Genomic DNA, 18,939 nt, shown 5'->3' with positions numbered 1-18,939 from the left:
AAGAGAGCATCTTTACTGTGTTTGAGCCAGCAGACACTAATTGATGTGTTTGTTCACATTAGAGCAGTTGGCTCATTTCTTCCTTTTTTCTTCTCTCAGACACACGAACTAAGGCCTGGGTCCTCTCTAGCTTTTCCCCAGGCCAGCCCTGCTCCTCTATCCCCATCCTGCCTGAGTGGCCTCTCGGCTGAGGCTCCCACCAGCACTTATGCTAATGTGGGCACATTATGGTAACAAGTGCCTAATAATAGAGGGAAATTTAATTCCAGCAGCAGCAGCAGCCTCTCACTGGAGAGGAGCCATCCTCCTTCTGAGGAGGAGCAAGCGGTTTGCATGTGAGGGTGGCAGGAAGCCAACACACTGGCCCCCTGAATTTGGTTTCCTTCCCTTTATTCACGTCTATAATTGAGCCTTTGTAAGCAGAGGGATGTGTGTAAAGGAGCTAAATTTGGAGCTGATTTCATGGGGGTGATGAGAGCTCTGGAGGCCAGCTTTACCTTATGTTCATCTTGCCGACCAAAACGAAATTCTCGGCTTGGATCGAGGGAAAAAAAGAAGCCAATCTTGCCATTTCTCTGTATCTCTGACTATCAATAGGAGGGTGTTGTAAATGTTCCGAAAGGAGAGGGGTAGAGAGAGGTTGATTCCCAATCAGGAAGAAAAATATATAGGTTCTTGAATTCTCTGATTCCCTGAAAATTGATAAATGAGTTTTAAGAGAGCAGCTAGACAGAGGCTTCAGATGGAACACCTCTGAAGACGCACACCTGATCTGTTCAGAGCTGACCACAAGTTGTATTTCAGCCTAGAAATACACGGCAACATCTCCAAATGGACTGGCAAACTGAGTTAAGAGCAGATTTAGGCCCTTGTGGCACAACGGGTTAGGACGCAGCACTGCAAGCTGGCCGCAGCCACTTCAGTGTGAGTTCGATCCCCGGCCCCAGAGGTGACCCACATGGTGGGCAGACCTCTCCTGGCCGGTCCGCTGCTCCTCTTAGCAGTGTACTTCACCCAGCAGCCTGTTCTGCTCCCCACTCTGTCTCTGGTGAATCCTCTCGCTGTCCCTGCACCTCTGCCTTGTACCCTAGTTCTGTATGCATAAATAAATAAATCTTAAAAAAAAAAAAGAGCAGATTTAATGACTATACTTAACCAACCTGGAATATGAGAAACACCAATATGGGTGGCACTATCACTTAATTACCTGGGTCTATGGCTTCGCCATCAAAGATGGTGTTCATCTGGATTGTTTCCTAAAGAAAAGAAAGTGACAACTTCAAGTATAACGCTACACTCTCCCCTCCAGGCAAGACTGTTTATCCTGCAGCCCCAGTTCTTCATCCAGAGCCTTCTGGACATTTATTTATCCAGCAGGTATTATGCTAGAAGCTGGGAACACAGCAGTGAGAGGTGTGGTTACTGCGGTACAAAGCTGGCAGTCAGATGGGAGCCACAAGCAGGTGCTTCAACAGTGATGGGCTATCGGCCGCTGGATATAGGATGCTCTGGGGAACAGGTGGGAGCGGGGTGGGGGTGGGAAGATGTTCAATCCAGACTCGGAGAGGTAGGAAAGCCTCCTGAGTGAATGGCATTCAAGCTGCAGAGAGGGAGAAGCAGACCTGCCACCCTCACAGGCTAAAATCAAACTCTCCAGTGGGATCTGGCAGGTAGACACGAGAAGTCTGGCACCGTGGGCACTCACACGCTCCCACCTAGGCACTGGCTGTGCAGCCTCGGGCAAGGTGATGACGCATCTGGACCTGGCTGGCCTTCCCCAAGCCCTGTGCTCTTTGTCTTCCCTGATCCTCACTCTGTGACACCTGCCAGGACCAACCTCTGCCTAATGCCATCTGTCCTCTGCCCCCACCGTCAACCCCTGTACCCTTTTCACAGCGCTCCTAGCTCTGGTGAGACTGGAGTTGGTCTCTAGTGGGCCTTTCACCTTCCAGTTTACATCATGTGTATGATCTCCTTCTCACTTGCCTAGAGCTCCGCAACACTAAAGAGAGAAGAAATGGAGTCTCTATAGGGTTCATTCACTTGATCAGCTCAGCAGCCCCAATTTTGAAGGTCATGGGGATCTACTGGCTTAATGGATTAATTTAATATGTATATTTCTAAGGCAGTCTCTGAGAGGCATCACCAATGGACCTGCCCTAGGCAAAAAGACCTAGGTGACAAAAGATCTCCTCTTCCCACGCCTTCACCTTCCGGGCACCTACCTGTCTTGGTAGCTGACATCTATGGTAGATCTGGGGTATACTTATGGAAGTCAGGTATGGGCCCAAAGTAAAGCTCCCAGAACACTGTCTTCGTTGTGCATATCTTCCCTAAATTTATGGTCTTAGATCATAACAATGACTTATTCTCAGGGAGCAGGGAGGGGGATGGGAGGTAGTTAAGGGGAGTCCCCTTCAAATTCCATCACTTGCCATGAGTGGATCAGACTCAGTACAAGAGAAAAAGGAGGCAGGATGAGGGGCGCCTCTCCAGCCTTGCTGTAACATTTTGCATTGTGTGATTGTGCGAGGCTTAACAATTTCCTCATCCGTTACCTCAAGGGAGGAATTCTCCCTCCCATTTCACAGATGAGGAATCTGAAGCTTAAAGAGACCAAGGGAGGCCTTGAAGGCATATGGCCAAGTGGGCAGAGCCAGGCCCCGCCCCAGCAGAACTCTTTATCACCTTTCTGCAAGGTTGTGGAAGAGTAAAGACAAAATAAATCCCCTCCAAAGTGAGGCCCCAGTTCTGGTCTTTAAGCTCCTCTCCCCCAACTCAATTCTCCTGGAGAGCTGGTATAGATAATAAACACCACTATTCAATATTTATGAAACCCAGTACTTCTGCAAATATATCAGCAGACATGTTCAGTGGAGGGAACAAATTCTATCAGGAGCTCGTCACACAGCAATCTGTTCCAGTGGCCAAATACACGCATCTCCCTGAATGATAAACACCCCCAGGAGGCAATGGCAGGGCCTGCCTGGGAGGGGCGTGGGAGCTTCCCCCAGTCAGTACCCACCTAGGTGTCCCGCGCCAGCCACACTCACCAACACAGCCTCTCTCCTTGTATTCTTCATTCCTGCAGGGAATAGAAGAGGGAAAAGTTAAGCTTCCTGGATACTAAACTGACCATAAAACTCTACCCTTACAATGGGATTTCTCCGAAACAGGCTTAGAACTCAGTATTGCAAACTTGACAAGGAATTTTAGGTCTGTAGACATTTGTGGACAGATTTCCATCATCTCAGAAACACACACACACACACACACACACACACACATAAAACACAGAACTAAAAAAAAAAAATTGTCTTTGATCCTGCTGCAGGTTTATTTGTGCAAATAATGTGGGAAGACACCAGGGCCCTGAGAGAGCTGTGTAGGGCTCACCACAGTTCTCTATCCTTACGTGGACAGACAAAGTTCTCTGCTTTAGAGCCTCGTGGAGCCTGGGTGCCTGTGGAGCCTAAGCACCTTTGGGACCCTGGGCACTTTTGGCAACCTGCACTGCAGCCCCATCCTGGACCTCGGCTTGAGCCTTGATTTTCGGCTGGGAGGGCCTGGGGTCTTGGCGGTACAGACCTGAGCACGTTTCCCAAGCTCTGGGCAAGTGACGTAGGCAAGTGCACAGTCCACTGAGCTTGCTGCTGCTGCCTTTGGAATGTTAACTTTGACCTTGTTGGGCTTCACAAGGGGCTTGAGACCCACAGCACGTGCACACATGGCCTGGGCATTGTTAGTCTGTGCCTTCTGCAGGCCCTTCTTGTTGTGCTTCTGGGCAAAGCACATGTTTCTTAAGAACTTGGAGTCCACTCCCTTAAGAGGTTCATCTCTTTGTGGTCAGGGCTTCTTGATGTCATTTCTGTGCCATTTGGGGGGTTGATGTTTGAGGTATGGCCTTTAAACTTGGCCATGTCTACACCCAATCCTGAGTTTCCCTGGGCGCCTAGAGCCAGAAGAGCTGAAAATATTTTTTTTTACCTTTTTTCCAGCTCATTGTTAGACCCACACCCAGGAAACCAGTTTTTAAATGACACTACGTAAGAAAGATTAGATTGACACAGTTGTTCATAAGGTGGGGCTTTTTTTTTTTCTTTTTGCATCCATTTTAAAAAAGTAACCATTATTGGGAGTACTTAGTGAAAAGTCATTTATTAAGGTCATTCCATTTGATATGATTGCTAACTATTATCATCAGCTTTCTAGTCCAGCTCAGATGCGCCTTGTGTATGGCACATCTAGAAAAGACAATCACTTAAAAAAATGCACGTTCCGGGCCTCCCTGGTGGTGCAGTGGGTTAAAGCACAGCATTGAGAAGCAAAGCCACTTCAGCCTGAGTTTGATCCCCACTCCGGATCCCCACATGGCACGGCAGACTTCTCCTGACCCTCGACAGCTCCCCTCAGCAGCGTACTTCGCCAGTTGGCCTGTTTTGTTCCCCCCTCTGTCTCTGGTGAATCCTCTCACCACCCCTGCACCTCTGGCATGTACCCCAGTTTTGTATGCAAAAATAAATAAATCTTTTTTAAAAAAATGCACTTTCCTATGCTGTGTGTTGTCTCTTCCTACAATCAGATTCTCCTTGAGGTAACTTTCGGGCTCGGGTGGTGGCATCTCCTCTGGCTTGGGGTTGTTCAGATGGACCTTGCTCAATTCACCTGTGTCCCTGAAATCACTCAGCACTCCCAGTTCATCTAACTGTACTCAGTCCCCCATTCAAATGAGCCTGACCCAAGAAACCTGCGAAAAGGATCAAATCAATCTCAGTCTGAGAATAAAGCATCGCTTGTTCTTCACAGAGAGGTATCTGTCCAACACAGAGCACTGGCTGTCCTCAGGAGGGGCCACAGCCTCCCTGGGCAGCAGCAAGTAAATTCTGCCTGTGTTTAAGTCTAGGGGGATTCTTCACTTTGCCCAATGGCAGGGGAACAGACCAGTGGGTGATTATGTTCAACTGGCTGGAGGTGACTGTGGGGAGGGACAGGCAGGACCAAAAGGAGAGACCCAATGGACTAACAGCACCATGCACCCAGCTGCCCTCTTTCCCACTACTCCTGACTTGTTTCGTCCTACTTGCTGGTGATGTGGCTACAAACCCTCTAAGACAGACTAGCACTGAGTTGTAACTATTTTACGTAGTACACCAGAGCCAAAAGCAAACTCTTTTATGTAGTACAACAAGAAGCAAAAGCAAAAGAATAACCAACATCAAAATATAAATAGAAAATAACAAGCAAAGTAGGCATTGTACATACCTCCTTTCTTCACCCTGTGGGGGAGGAAGCAGGAGAGACAAATGAATATGAGTGTGAACTGCTTTTCTGCACACATGACATCATGGGGCCCTTTGCACAATTACTGTGTCTGGGACCCAGGGGTTGACAGAAAGCAAGGCCAGGGATGGCCTCCACTCTACATAGAGCAGCTCTGTCACTGCTGGTTTGGGGCTGAGCAGGTCCTGGGAGTTTGATGAGTCTGAAGACTTGTTTTGCAACTCCAGGGAATATATTTCTCTTGATGACAGGATAGGGTGGGGCAGGACCACCCCATAAGATGGCCTAGAGAGTGTTCCTTCCTGCCCTGTCTGTCAACCTGGTAGCCAGCAGAGCAGAAGGCTGGGCGCATAGCAGGAAGTTTTGAGGACTGGCAGTTAAACACTGATTTCCTGTTTTATGAAGAGCTGGACTCAGAGTCTCAGGCCCTTTCTATGATGATCTTGGTCTCCACAATTCTGGAACTCTAATTTTATTCTTTCCTATTGGACAAATGTTGGCTGCCAACATTTGGAAGGGGCAGCTAATTTTCCAGAGAGGTCAGGTCTGCATCTGAGTTGCTAGGTAGTTTTCTTTTTTAAGTGAAACATGCTGAACAAAATTAGTATTTAGAATGTATGTTAAAGCAACCAGGTTTAAGGTGTGTATTTAAAATTTAACCACAAATTGCATGGGAGTTGTGGCTATTGGATTACTTCCTTTAAGAGTTTCTTCCCAAATCCCATTACAGAGTAACCCCCGTCTTTATAAGCTTAAGCCTCACTCTTTTGGAGCCAAGTTTTTTTTTTTTTTTTCCTTCTTCCAAATCAATTTGTGAGTAGTCCAAACAAAAATGCCTTTTTTAAATTTCAACAGATGCTCAAGGATTTCTTACCTTGAAGTCAAGGTTGCCAATAGCAACGAACTTCCCCAATAAATATGGCAAAATGCAATGCACATCTTCATGCTAATGCCTTATACTTATACACAGTCTTTCATACCATAGATTTTAAATTACTGACAGAACTAGGTAAGCTTCAAAATACCTTTAAAAGGCATATGAGCCTTATTACTCTTTCTGTTTGCCACTTAGAAATTCTGAAATTCAGGATCCAGCATCTCAAGATACCTGGGTGTAGAACTAAACTTAGAATCCAGAACCGTGAGCTCACAGGAACTCAGTTGAAGTAAAAAAAAAAGAAATGCAACAAGATCTAAAAACTTAGCGGCTTTAGTATAGCAAGCTTTGTTCTACATCAGGAACAGTGACAACTGCTTTCTTTGCATTTGCTCATTTACTTGTTTTGTTTTCAGATAAGGAAACTGAGATTCACAAAGGTTGTCATTTGCTCAAAGCTGAACATCTAGAAAATGGTAGTCATGGTTTGAACCCCTGCCTTGTCTACGTGCCAAACCCAGGCTCTTGCTCTCACTGTAACAGCTACTGAGACTCAAGAAAACTGGGCTCTGTGGAAGCATGTACCAATTCAGTGCTCTCTTCACTTGACTCCAGGACCTCACCCTTGCCAGTGAAAGGCACTCAGCAGAGTGTCAGAGAGGGAGGCATGGAAGTGTGCAGGTGAGAATGGAAGGGAGAGGAAATAGACCTGTGTTTACAGCCTCACAAGTGAGAGATGCAGCCACATGCAAAAGAACAACTATTTAGACGCACAAAAGCCCAATTGAGACCCTGGAGCCAAAGCTAATTCCTTTATTAGTTTTTTGTGCTTCCTCTAATTCCATCCCTTTCTTTATAAATATTCCACAGTAGAGCATAGCATATTCTATCAGTACTGAAAGCCAGGTTGTCCTGAAGCTTTTATCCAGACCAGGGGCCACCAAAAAGTTGAAGACCCATTCCTCTGAGAGGGCGGGGCAGGTGGCAAGGGGATGGGGTGGGGGGAGGGGAGATGCCAAAGGATCAGGTTGCAGGGGCTGAAGCTGGCACAGAGGGATCAAGGATTCCTCCCTCAGATCTCCTTCTCTTCCTTCTCCAGGCACCCTGTGCACCCCATAGAAAAATCCCACTTCTCTTATCTTGGCTTCTTTGACCTCACCGGAAACAACAGCGAACTAAAGAAAATGGTGGAAAGGACACAGCTCCCTGGAACTTACAGAGGCTTTTTGTGCTTCCCGGGCTTGCAGGGGCAGTGTCTGTGGACGGCTTTGGCCACCAGGATGATCAGGGTCACCAGGAGACTCAGCAGCAATATGGAGCCCAATGTGATGATGAAAGTCACATACCAGGCCGATGGAGAATAAACATTTTCCTTCAGGATCTGGTAGGTGATCCTGGGCTTGAATGAGAGAGAGGGGAGGATGAGAATGGGGGGTATGTTTTGACAGTCAGTGTTCCCAGGTATTGGGTGTTTATTCTGCTCTTTGCTCTTGTTCTACAAATCGGCCATCTGTTTGCTCGGTCGCTCTTGCTGCTTAAACCCGTCACCTTATTTATAGTCTTTCCATTTACCCATTCAGTCAAAACCAGAAAGTTTAAGAAATGGAGAAGCAAGCAACAACAGGCCCAATTTCATTCTTTCTTCTCCCTCCCCCACACTAAAAATTCCACTGGCTCTTTTCCTCTGTGAAGTGGTGGCATAACCCAGAGACTGATACAGCCATTGTCTCGCACTGGCAAGGCATGAGCCTTAGAATGTTTTTTTTTTTTTCCTCAATTTTTTTAAACACTTCGTAGGCTTTTCAGTGTTCACTCACTGCGCTGCCAGATGAGTGGGCTGCTGTCACAGTGAAACCTCAAGTTCAGCATCTGCTTCCCAGAGTGGGAGACAGATAAACAAGTCATGGAGATTTCGGGACTGGAGATGTCACAACTGGGTCATGTTGTTAGCCCCAGCAAGGTGGCCGTTCCTTACATTGGGGAGCCTGCTTGTTGCCAACATCACCAGACGCCCTAAAGTTGCCATATGCCCCACTCATCGCAGTAATGCTAACTCAAGCGCAGGGAGAGGATCGTTAACCAGCTCTGGGTCAGATGCTGTGAAACAGAATTTGTCACAGGTAGCATGCAAAGGGTCGGATTACTTTTCCTTTGGCACACTGCAGTAGGGGTTGCTGACCAAGGATGTGATGAGGACAAGGAGGAAAGGGGACAAATCAGGTCAAGGGGAAATAATCGTATGGGCAGATTTCAAGAGTTTCCATTCTTTTGCCACAAAGGTTTTATGATAGCACCTGCTTATTTTCTTCCTACCATTGACTACAATCTTCAGTTATTTTAGTCATTTGCACAATGGGGCCCTCCCTGGTAGTGCAACAGGTTAAAGGACAGCACCAGGAAGGTGCTGCAGCCCCTGCAGCATAAGCTCCACCCCTGGCCAGGGAGGTGACCCACATGGCACGGCAAGACTCTCCTGACTGGCCCGCTGCTCCCCTCAGCAGTGGATTTCTGTCACTCTGCCTGTTCTGCTCTGTCTCTGGTGAATTCTCTAGCCCCCAGCCCCCACACCTCTGGCCTATATCAGGGTTCTTGCATGCATAAATAAATCAATCTTTAAAAAAATTTTGCACTTTTGTTTGTCATCTGTGTCTCCTGCTTGAGGAATGGCTCTCAAACTACAGCACATGTCACAATCCCTTGGAAGGCTAGTTAAAAATGCAGCTGGCTGGGGCCCACCCCCAGACTTCAATCTGGTAGGTCTGCAGAAGTGGTTGGGAGTTCTAGGTTTCAACATCCGTCCCCAACAGTTGGTATGATGATCATATTGGGTGATGGATAATTTTAATATTCTCTGATGAGTCAAAAAACTTGTATTTCTAACACAAGTGATGCTGTGCTATTTGTCTAGGGATCACATTTTGAGAACTACTGGTCTATACTATCTGCTCCATAAGAGGTTCATTTGGGGATCATTCACCAAAGTGACTGGCATATCATAGTATTAAATCAGCATCTGGGAGGATTTTTCAGAAGTGAAGGTGGGGCATACTGACTGCACATGGTGACTCTTCAAAAGACATGGAGAAGAGCACTTGACAGCCATCTGCCTTCATGGATACTGACTTGAAATGGCTTCTAAGAGCAAGCAGGGAAGGGGGAGTAAAGATAGCAAATAGTGATGTGAAAACTGGTTCCTGTATCACAAACCCCATGGGCAGACAAAGCTGATCTATCACAAGTCCTTGCATAAATGCATATGCTTATTTATCAGAATAGGAAAAGTTATTAGTCCTACAACTCCAAAATCTCACCCAGATCTTTATCTACCACCCAGAGATGACGTCAATCCAGTCCAGGGCTGGCTTTCCTAGCAACATCCTAATATCACAGCTTTTTTCAGTCCACCCCACATCTCTCTTAGGTCAAAGGGCCTATCAATATAAATGACAAGGACTATAGCTGAGAAGCCTGGGTCCAAGCCCTTACCCCGGGGGTCGTGGTGACAATCGTGGTAGGGTGAGGAATAACACTAATACTCAGTGTCACTGTCCCTGTTTCAACAAGAGCCTCAGCTTTCTTCCTGCCCGACAGCAAGTTGTCATCAGTTATGTAGACAAGTAGTTTGTAGTCCCAGATCTTATCAAGCCCACCAGGGTAGTCAAAGCGAGTTGCAAGGAACAGCCGTGTGACATTGGACCCAGCGCTGGGAGAAAAGGTGAAATGACTGTTCACGTTGCCTAAGTAGGATATTGGGGGAAAAAGAAAAGACAGTGAGAAACAAAGAAGAAATGCCATGTGCAGTCTTCTCTCAAACGACCCCACCTCGGGCGTAGACTGTTTCTGACACGCTAATCCAACCCTGGTGGGATTCTCCCCTGGTAGGACCCTCCCCTGGTAGGATCAGTGATAGGCTTGCAGCCTGAACTTTCATTAGAACAAAGAAATGCTTGCTCCCCACTAGTGTGACCGCAAATGAAGATGAGGGTGGAAAAGGACTACATGAGGACTACAGCAAGTCTGTCCCACGAGAGTGGATTTCCTCTTGCTGAACGTCGGGTGGAGAGATTTAATAATCCTGTAGGAGCCTTTCTAGCCGGTCTTATCATCCAGCATTTATCTGGCAGCGAAGAAATTCACACCCAGTCCAGTGAGTGGGCAGCAAGCAGGTTGAGCCACATCTCTTAGCACAGGCCACGTTTATTCCATGCGTCCCACGCCGTGGTCTGGTCATGCTTACTACAGATGTCCTTGAAGCTCCCCAAGGTAGCTGTCTCCTGGCTTTGCAGGGGTTGCTGTACCAGGTCTGCCTGAATTCATCCCCTCCCCCACTGCCTGTAGGGTTTAGGGCTCACAGCGCAGGGGACTCAGGGCAGAGCTGCAGCCCTCCCAAGCAGCTCCTGCTCATTCCTCCAGTGGCTCCAGACTCATTACTGCCTGAAAACCAGTAAATGGAGCAGGAGATGATGCAATTTTTACTCCCTTAGCTGCCAAGTACTCCATAACGGCCTGAGGGTTCTCAGTATGGATTATTTCCATCTTCGGCAAAGGCAGTCTCTGCCCCTGGGTTTTGTGACACTGCCTGCTCAAGAGGCTTCCTACTGTTCAAGTTCTTGCTCCGCCAGGGCGCAGCAGGCAAGCGAGATGGATTTTTACTTTTCACTTGGAATTGCTCTGCTTGTTTAGGTTTCACTCTGGCCCCAGCGCTTCATTAGATGAGCTATTTTGGTCTAATTTCCATTGAGGGGTGCTCTTCCCGAGCCCTCCCCCCAAAATGGTATATTTTAAAAAAAGAGAAAATGAATGGAGCAGAGAATTCCTAAGGACACATTTCAAAATGCATTTAATCTACTTAATCCATTTTTACCCAGAGAGTGGGCCCTGCCCCCACGACAAGCTTGCAGGAAAAGAGGTGGCTAAGGAGTTCGGTTTTTAAAATATGAGGAACTACATTACTATGTTTTATGAATTATATTTATGGATCAGGGAATTTGGGGAGGGGTGGTACATTCTTGGGAGTCACCCTTCCTTGGGTCTCTGGGCAGCTTATATGGGAGTCTGGGAAGAATTAGGTGAGAAGGGGAGGTCAAAAAGAGAACCAGGTGATGGAGGCACAGTGTACTCCTCACCCCTCCTTTTCTCACCCGAAGCTCCCCTGCCTGCACTCAGTGTGCCCACATCAGTGGCATGGCCCCCACTGCATGCTCTCAGTAGCTAAAGCCTCAGACACCAAGAGTGGGGCCAGAGCTGTTGACATCAAGCACTGTACCTGGGCCAATGTAGTAACGAAAAGACCGGGGGCTGGAATCAAGGTCCGTACATGTCAACTTGAAATTATGAATATTTGTGCCAACTTTCAGATCCACTGGGATGGTCAGGAATGAAGAATGTGGGGTACAAACTGGCTTTTCGTCGTTTGCTTCAAGGATCTTCACAGTCACCTAGAGCAGCAAGAAAGTGGTCATTCTTCACAGCTAACCGCACATTTGCAATAGTCAGTGCTCACTGTGTGCTGGTGCCAGCTCGGGGCTTCTTGTGCACTGGCTCATTTAACCTCACTGGAGAGACATAATATGACTATGCTCATCTTACAGAAGAGGAAACTGATGGTAGATGGACGAGGTGATTAACCTCAGGCTGTTCAGCGAGTGAGCTGAAGAGTGGAAATTTGAATTCAGGCTCTGTCCTCCAAATCCCATGCCATTAACACACGTGCATAACACGTGTAAACATTTACATGCACCTGCACATATGGACTTGTCCCCAGATGATGCAATGCTGTCTTTCCGACAGTGATTGTGGACGTGTTGTGATTCCCTGGACTTGCCTGTTAACTTGCCCTCCTGTGTTGGAAGTTCCATCTTTCGCTCTGGAAGACTGACCAGTGGTTCTCAGTTCTGGCTCCATTCCTGTAGTTTCATCCCTGACTAAGTGAATGGAACTCTCTGAAGGGTGGGGTCCAGACCCTTTTTTTTTTTTTAATGCTTCCAACTGACTGATATGCAGGCAGGGCTGAGAAGCATGAGGACAGAATGAGCCTACCTGTCTATGCAGGATCGCATCTATAATCTGGGCTATTAGCATGACACTAAGCTGGTGGCGCTAACCTGCCACAAGCAGGGGTCAGCCTATTCTCTTTCATCGCTGTCTTTTATGCCTGGTGAATCGGAATACGGACTGGGACACCTGCCAGCACAGAATCAGAGAATGCCAGCTCTGAAAGGGACTTATGGATTCATCACCCTGCTAAAAAGCTTATAAATTTTGAGTCGTATTCAGTCTACCTTTGAAATTTAGGGATTTCAGCTATTTCTGAGCCAGGGAATAAATTGAAATGTTCACTCTAGTTAGCTCCCAAAGTGGAGTCCATTCATTTCCTCAAAAACCCAGCCTAACAAATACTACAATTATCTCCAACTTAGCACATCTCCTCAGCTAGCAATGCCAAGCCTCACACATCATTAAAAACATGGTCCCGTTAATTCAAAGCAAGTCATCAGAGGGACTGGACTATTCAGGCTTTGGGGTATCAGGTGACTCTCCATTTCAGAGAGAGAAACTGGGACACACAGATAAGCCTTGCTCAGACCCCCCCTTGGAAAACTGGGATCAAAGTTGAAAAATGAACTCTGTCTCCTGACTCTGAAGCAGTTATTCTCTAGATCACATGGAGCTGCCTGTCACTAGCTGAGTTCATTTCCCCTTCATGCTTTTCTAGTTACAATGGGAAAGACCAAGAAATAGTTCCATCTTTGTGGCCATCCGATTGCCCTCAGATAATCAATCTTACCTACTGACAACACAGGCCTGCTAAACCCTTGCTACTCCCAATGTGGCAGGGGACCAGCTACCCAGCACCACTTGCAAGTGTTAGAAAGGCAAAGGTCCCACTCAGACCTGCCGAGTCCAGATCTGCACTTAGAGTCGAACATCAAAGGTGGAGAAGCTGCACAGTCTTGACAGGGCACACCATGTTACACTCTACCACACATGGTGGGTGTGGATGGGGGTGGGGGGAGGAACATGACAGAACTACTTGGGGGACACAGGCATTACTGAAGTCACATCCCACTTTGGGCAACATGCATCCCAGCACCAGCCCACGAAGGGAGATAAGAAGGATAACAGGAAAAAGTTTGTCCCACAGAATAGTTATTTTCCAGCATCTAGCCGTCAAACTCAGCATTCTACCTGTCACACACAAACTTGGGCATACAGATGTCAATCTTGGTCTCCCAGAGACCACAATATGTATCCAATTGTGTTCTCCTAGACACCACTGGCCACTTCCTGTCACATCTGCAGAATGCACCCTATGAAGATCCTTATTTGATACAGCCACAACTGGACCAGTCTAGCCAGTGTGTATGTACCAGATAGCGCCACTCACATTGACTGAACTTGTGTCATAGCTGTTGGTGGCCTGGATTCTGAGACCATGGATGGGGGTCGTCTCATAATCCACGTTAGTCACCAGCTGGAGCTCTCCTGTTTGGGGATTAATCCAAAAAATGTTTGGGTACTGGGGGTTGGCCCCTCCGGTAGAGATGGAGTACACAACGCTGGTCTGGGGGAAGTCTTCATCAGTTGCTTGCACCTGTCCAATCCGGGTTTGAGCTGGAAGGATAAAGTATCTGAGATTAGGCCTGCTTTCGGGGGTAAGTGGAGGACCCAGGAAGAGACATTCGGAGTTCCCTTTGCTACTCAACTCAGTATGTTTTATATCTTCAATTCTATTAAATTCCAATTTAATCTAATGAGCAGCTACAAAGTAATTGGTCCTATGAGCCAAGTAGTACTGGGAGGGGTAAGACAATTCAAGCTTTTCTACAGACTTCAAACACGGTAACTGTTATGCCATCATAAACAACACTGCAAAGAACATCTTCACACATCTTTTTGTAGCTGTGTTGTCTCAAAGTCTTGTATTTCACAAATTTTCTATAATAAGCGTGAATTGTGCTTAAAATAAGATGGCAAAAACTTTAAAGAGTTTAGTAACTGATGTCCAGAGAGTATACATTTTTAAATAGAATCTCATTTGCTTATTTTACAAATTTCATTGAGGGGGCTGCTGGAGTCAGGCTTACTTGTTTTGTAAAAGTTCCTTCTCATACATTGCACTTTCTTAGCCAACTACATAGCCCCAGCACTAAGTGCCTGACCCCAAATTTGGGATCAATAATTGCAGTTATGAAGCTATTACTGGTGCACCTGTTATTCACTGAGTACGATATGAGGAAAAAACACCACTTTTCCCAGACCTTCCCTTTGGGTTGTGTTTAAAGTTTGATGTTAGGAATTCATCCTAAAGAGACAATAGGCCCTCCCTAGTGGTGCAGTGGGTTAGGATGCAGCACTGCAAGCTAGCTGCAGCGGCTTAAATGTGAGTTCGATCCCCAGACCCGGAGGTGACCCACATGGCGCAGCAGACCTCTCCTGTCTTGCCCGCTGCTCCCCTCAGCAGTGTACTTTGTTGATCTGCCATTTCTGCTCCCTACTCTGTTTCTGGTGAATTCTCTCATTGCCCCTGCACTTCTGGTCTGTACCTCAGTTCTGAATGTATAAATAAATCTTTAAAAGAAAAAAAAAGAGAGAGAGACAATAGCTGGGGAGGACATAGTTTTAGAGGAGGTGTATTGTTTGGGTTTATTAAAAAGAGAAGTATGCATAATAAAAGGCTCAAAAGTGGTGATGAGGTGCCCTCCCTGGTGGCACAACAGGTTAAATAAAGTGCAGCACTGGGAAGTTAAAGCTGCTATAGCACGAGTTTGAGTCCTGGCCAGGGAGGTGATGCACATGGCAGGGCAGACGTCTCCTGACCCGCCCGCTGCTCCCCTCGGCAGTGTACTTCGCCGATCTGCCTGTTCTGCTCTCCACTCTGTCTCTGGTGAAGCCTCTCACCACCCCTGCACCTGTGGCCTGTACCCCAGTTCTATATGCATAAATAAATAAATCTTTATATAAAAAAAAAAGGTGGGTATTAAATCTGACTACACTGATGTTAAATTACCACCTTCCAGGTGGGGGAGCTGGGGAGAAACTGCAGCCAGGAGTGGAATAATTACTGGGGGGAGAGCTGCAGAAATTGAGGTGTGGCAAAGGTGACAAAGAGGCCTCCAGTGAATCCTCTGACAGGAGAGAGAAAACGTCTTTATTTTGTTTTTAAATGAAGGCAATCTAGAAAGGAGAAACCTTGCCTCTATTTTTAAATTTCAATTCTTTGAGTGACTGGATAAAAATCATAGTGGAGGCCAAGGGAAAACTTGGTCTACACAAAGGGAGGATTAAGCAGCGTCAGCCACAGAGATGAGGAAGCAATTAGGGGGTTCAGAGAACTGCAATTTAATCAACAGTCTTCAAAATCTAGGTTTCACCTGAAGGGCTTCTCAGCAGTGAGGGCAATTGGAAAAGAAATACGAGATGCAATAAACGTGAATCAGCTGTGAATTGCTGTGCACAACACCACTCGGGGCCTCTCGAAGCCAGCTCCCCTCCTCCGCCCCACAAGCATCTGGATGAATGAGTCCACCCAGGGCACCGAGGTCTGCGTCTTGTCTGTTGCTTACCTGGGCTTAATTCGGACACTTCAAATACATAGGATGGCCTATCAAAGACAAGAGGAAACTCATTTTCAGGGCTTGTTAGGATATAAATGTGGATGTTATCTAAAAATGGAAATAGAAAAAAAATTAAAACACCATGTTCTATTCTCACCATTCATTTAATCAACATGTTTTCAGTGTCTCCTGTGTACCAGGTTCTGCGCAGATCATAGGGGTACAGGCGATTACAGGCCCTCCTGAATCCTACCTTCAAGAGGCTTAGGGCAGCTGCCTTGTGAGGAACATTGTGCAGGTCACTACAGAAACTGGAGGATGTACAAACCGAGGCTTCAAAGGGTAATTAGAGCGAGACAAATAGGGCCTGGGGTGGGGTTGTAGGAATATGCAAGGAGCCTAAAGTATAAAATTGCATGACACATTCAGGAAAACTGCGAGCTGTTTGGCCTAGTTGGAAAACAAAGGGGCGAGGTGCTTAGAGGCAAATAATGAGAGCGGAAACTAGAGTTAGACAGGGGCCAGAAGTTGAAAGTCCTGTGTGTCAAGAAAGAATTTGAACTTGAACTTGACGGCATAGGGAGACACTCAAGGGCTTTCAGCACGGAACTAATAGGATGGCATTTGCATTTCCTAAAAGTCACTGACAGGAATGTGGAGGATGTGTTGGGAAGGAACAAGACTAAAACAAGAGACACTCTTAAAAGATTCAGTGCTATAATTCAGCTAAGAAAGAGGAAGCTCTGCTTTAGAGCCGTACTAGTGGGAAGAGGAGAGGGAGGGGATGGCAGCCGACCCTCAGCGTGTAGGAGGGGACACAGAAGAAAGGACTCAGAGAGGGATTAAACATGTTTGGTGCAGGACAGAGGCTGGCTAACTCTCAGGTGTTTTTGGTTTTCTGAAGTCTCCTTTTAAACACAAATACCTAACCAATTCCTACTATTGCCCAGTGTACTTTAATGGTCGTTACCCAATCAAGGATGATGCCTTGTGAAATAAAGCAAAATGATACTTGCTTCTGTAGAAAGGAGGAGCAACATCCTGCACCTGGATTATCACGGTGTATTCATTGCCGACTGCTAGATTACTTGGATTTTCATAATCTAGATCACCAATCAACTGGATTAAAACAGAAATATCAGATCACACAGGATAAACGACCCTTTTTATTGAACTGAGAAAGATGTTTTCATATACTGTTAATGGAGATGTAACTTGGCAAGACCTTTCTGGAAAACATTTGCCCATATATATGAGGAACTTTGAAAAGTTACATACATACATTTGCTCACCGCTAAAGAATGAGTTTGGAAGGATTTACCAGGGGGGAGAATCTGTGTACAGAGTCATCCATTGAGCACTACTGCCAACAGCATCGGCTCATGACTTCAGGTTAGTTGACTTTAGGTTAGTACAATAGAGAACTCTATAGGCAGGAACACTTCCATCATTTTAAATACTAACTCAGGAGCCTCCCTGGTGGCCTAGGGGTTGAATCTTGCTGCTTTTATCTTGAAGGCCTCGATGACCTAAGTTCAATCTCCAGCCAGGAACTAACCCACATATGGTACAGCAGACCTCTCCTGTTCTGCCTGTTGCTCCCCTCAGCAGTGTGTTTCAATCCACCTGTTTTGCTCCCCACTCTGCTCTGGTGAATCCTCTCACCTTCCCCTCCCTAACTCTGGCCTACAACCAAGTTCTCCTATGCAAAATAAAAAAAAATAATAATAAATAAAAATCTTACTAAAAAAGGGAATAATTCTTTAAAAAATAAAATACTAACTCATATCTGTGTGAAATATACACAAAATATATGCATAAGAAAAAGACAAGAAGGAGCTATATCAAAATGTTACTCTCACGGAATGGTAATACTTTAATATGCTTCCTACAGTGCACATGTATTCATTTCCTAAACAGAAAAAAATTGAAATTAATTTTTAGTTGACACCACGAATAAACTGGTAAGACTTTCTCAGGTTTGGGATGAGAGGAAGAAGACAGGGGATGCCTGGCCAGTTGCCGGCTTTCCTCCCTGAGGAAAGCTCTGATGCAAAGACCCTGTCCCCCCAAACTATGCCCCCCACCTTTCCTGCCCTTCCATTTTTTTCTCCTTTCCTACCTGCCTCCAGTGGAAGGTAGTACATAAAACTCTCACAGCACTGACGTCTGTCTGCCTTTTGTACCCATCCTTCCAGTTCTGCTTTTGACCCAAGGACTTCTTGTGGAAACGAGCTGCGAACACAGCCTCATTTTTCTCCTTCTCCCTGGGCCTCTACGGGTTCTACAGTGCTCAATTTTGCAAGACACATTGGTAGCCTTGGTCCTACTTCTTCCCACTTCTGAGGGTCAGGAATGTGCACTCCATTAAACAAAAATGCCTGAACCCAAAGTTACTAACTCGATTACAGAGAAACAGGCATGCATGCTTTGAGCTATGCTATGTAAGAAAGAATCTAGTTCTTAGCACCCTCGATTACAGAGAAACAGGCATGCATGCTTTGAGCTATGCAAGAAAGAATCTAGTTCTTAGCACCCTCGGCACAACTATGCATAACAAATCATTCCCCGAACTTGGGTCAAATAAAGAGCAAGTGGGGAAAACAGAGTGACTATTAAGTTTGTCAGTTACAGCTGCTCTGAGAAGGAGTTACCTTGGAAATCTCTCTCTATGGGGCAGCAAAAGCACCATGCATGATAGACCAGCTTCCCCCATGCCCTTTCAGTGATGCAATGACCATTAACTGACCACAATTTTCCCAGAGCCAGCTGGATCCTGTAAAAATCTGCCACTGCTCCCCACTCCAGATGGCGTGGTGAAGTTGAATTGGTTGTTTGGTGCTTCACTGTCATCATCAAAGCAGAACTTGTGCAGATCCAGAAGTATCTTCCCCTTGGCTGCTTTTTCAGGCACCGTAATGCTGGCGAGAGACACGATTCAATATTTTGCCCAACAAATGGTGATGGAGTGTTCCTTCTAATGCAGGCCTTCAATTAGACCTCTCTGTTTTCATTTCAGTTCAAAGCAAGTGCCAGATTACTGCAGGAGCCCCCTAACTGGAGTCCCAGCTCTGCCCTTGCCTCCTGTCAGACTGTTGTTAACACAGCAGCAGCCAGAGGGGTCCTGTGAAAGTGTCGTCAGATCATGTCACTCCTCTACTCCTAAGTCCCAGTTGACTCCTCACTTCACTTCAAAGTTCTCACTTTGATCTCCAGGACCCTTCA

The 18,939-nt window shown here is 46.3% G+C and overlaps 1 protein-coding gene across 6 annotated transcripts in view; it reads right to left on the bottom strand.

Annotated features, from left to right (window-relative positions):
• The window catches only part of CDHR3 (cadherin-related family member 3), a 125,817-nt gene that overhangs the window by 3,708 nt on the left and 103,170 nt on the right, over positions 1 to 18,939 (bottom strand). For 5 of the 6 annotated variants that reach the window (XM_012721041.1, XM_012721040.1, XM_012721042.1 and 2 more), the window contains 10 exons: positions 18,464 to 18,635; positions 16,731 to 16,833; positions 15,724 to 15,822; positions 13,545 to 13,771; positions 11,424 to 11,595; positions 9,644 to 9,894; positions 7,375 to 7,556; positions 5,263 to 5,276; positions 3,054 to 3,085; positions 1,208 to 1,256 (listed from right to left, as the gene is read on the bottom strand). In XM_012721041.1, the coding sequence (XP_012576495.1) occupies positions 1,208 to 1,256; positions 3,054 to 3,085; positions 5,263 to 5,276; positions 7,375 to 7,556; positions 9,644 to 9,894; positions 11,424 to 11,595; positions 13,545 to 13,771; positions 15,724 to 15,822; positions 16,731 to 16,833; positions 18,464 to 18,635 (1,301 nt within the window). The remainder of the gene's footprint in view (positions 1 to 1,207; positions 1,257 to 3,053; positions 3,086 to 5,262; positions 5,277 to 7,374; positions 7,557 to 9,643; positions 9,895 to 11,423; positions 11,596 to 13,544; positions 13,772 to 15,723; positions 15,823 to 16,730; positions 16,834 to 18,463; positions 18,636 to 18,939) is intronic. The other variant, XM_012721043.1, reaches the window with a different exon arrangement.

Source organism: Condylura cristata, unplaced genomic scaffold, assembly GCF_000260355.1.
Source record: "Condylura cristata isolate star-nosed mole 26May11 unplaced genomic scaffold, ConCri1.0 scaffold00005, whole genome shotgun sequence".
Classification (NCBI taxonomy): domain Eukaryota; kingdom Metazoa; phylum Chordata; class Mammalia; order Eulipotyphla; family Talpidae; genus Condylura; species Condylura cristata.
The sequence above is the reverse complement of the archived record's forward strand: the minus strand, read 5'-3'. Positions and strand labels throughout refer to the sequence as shown.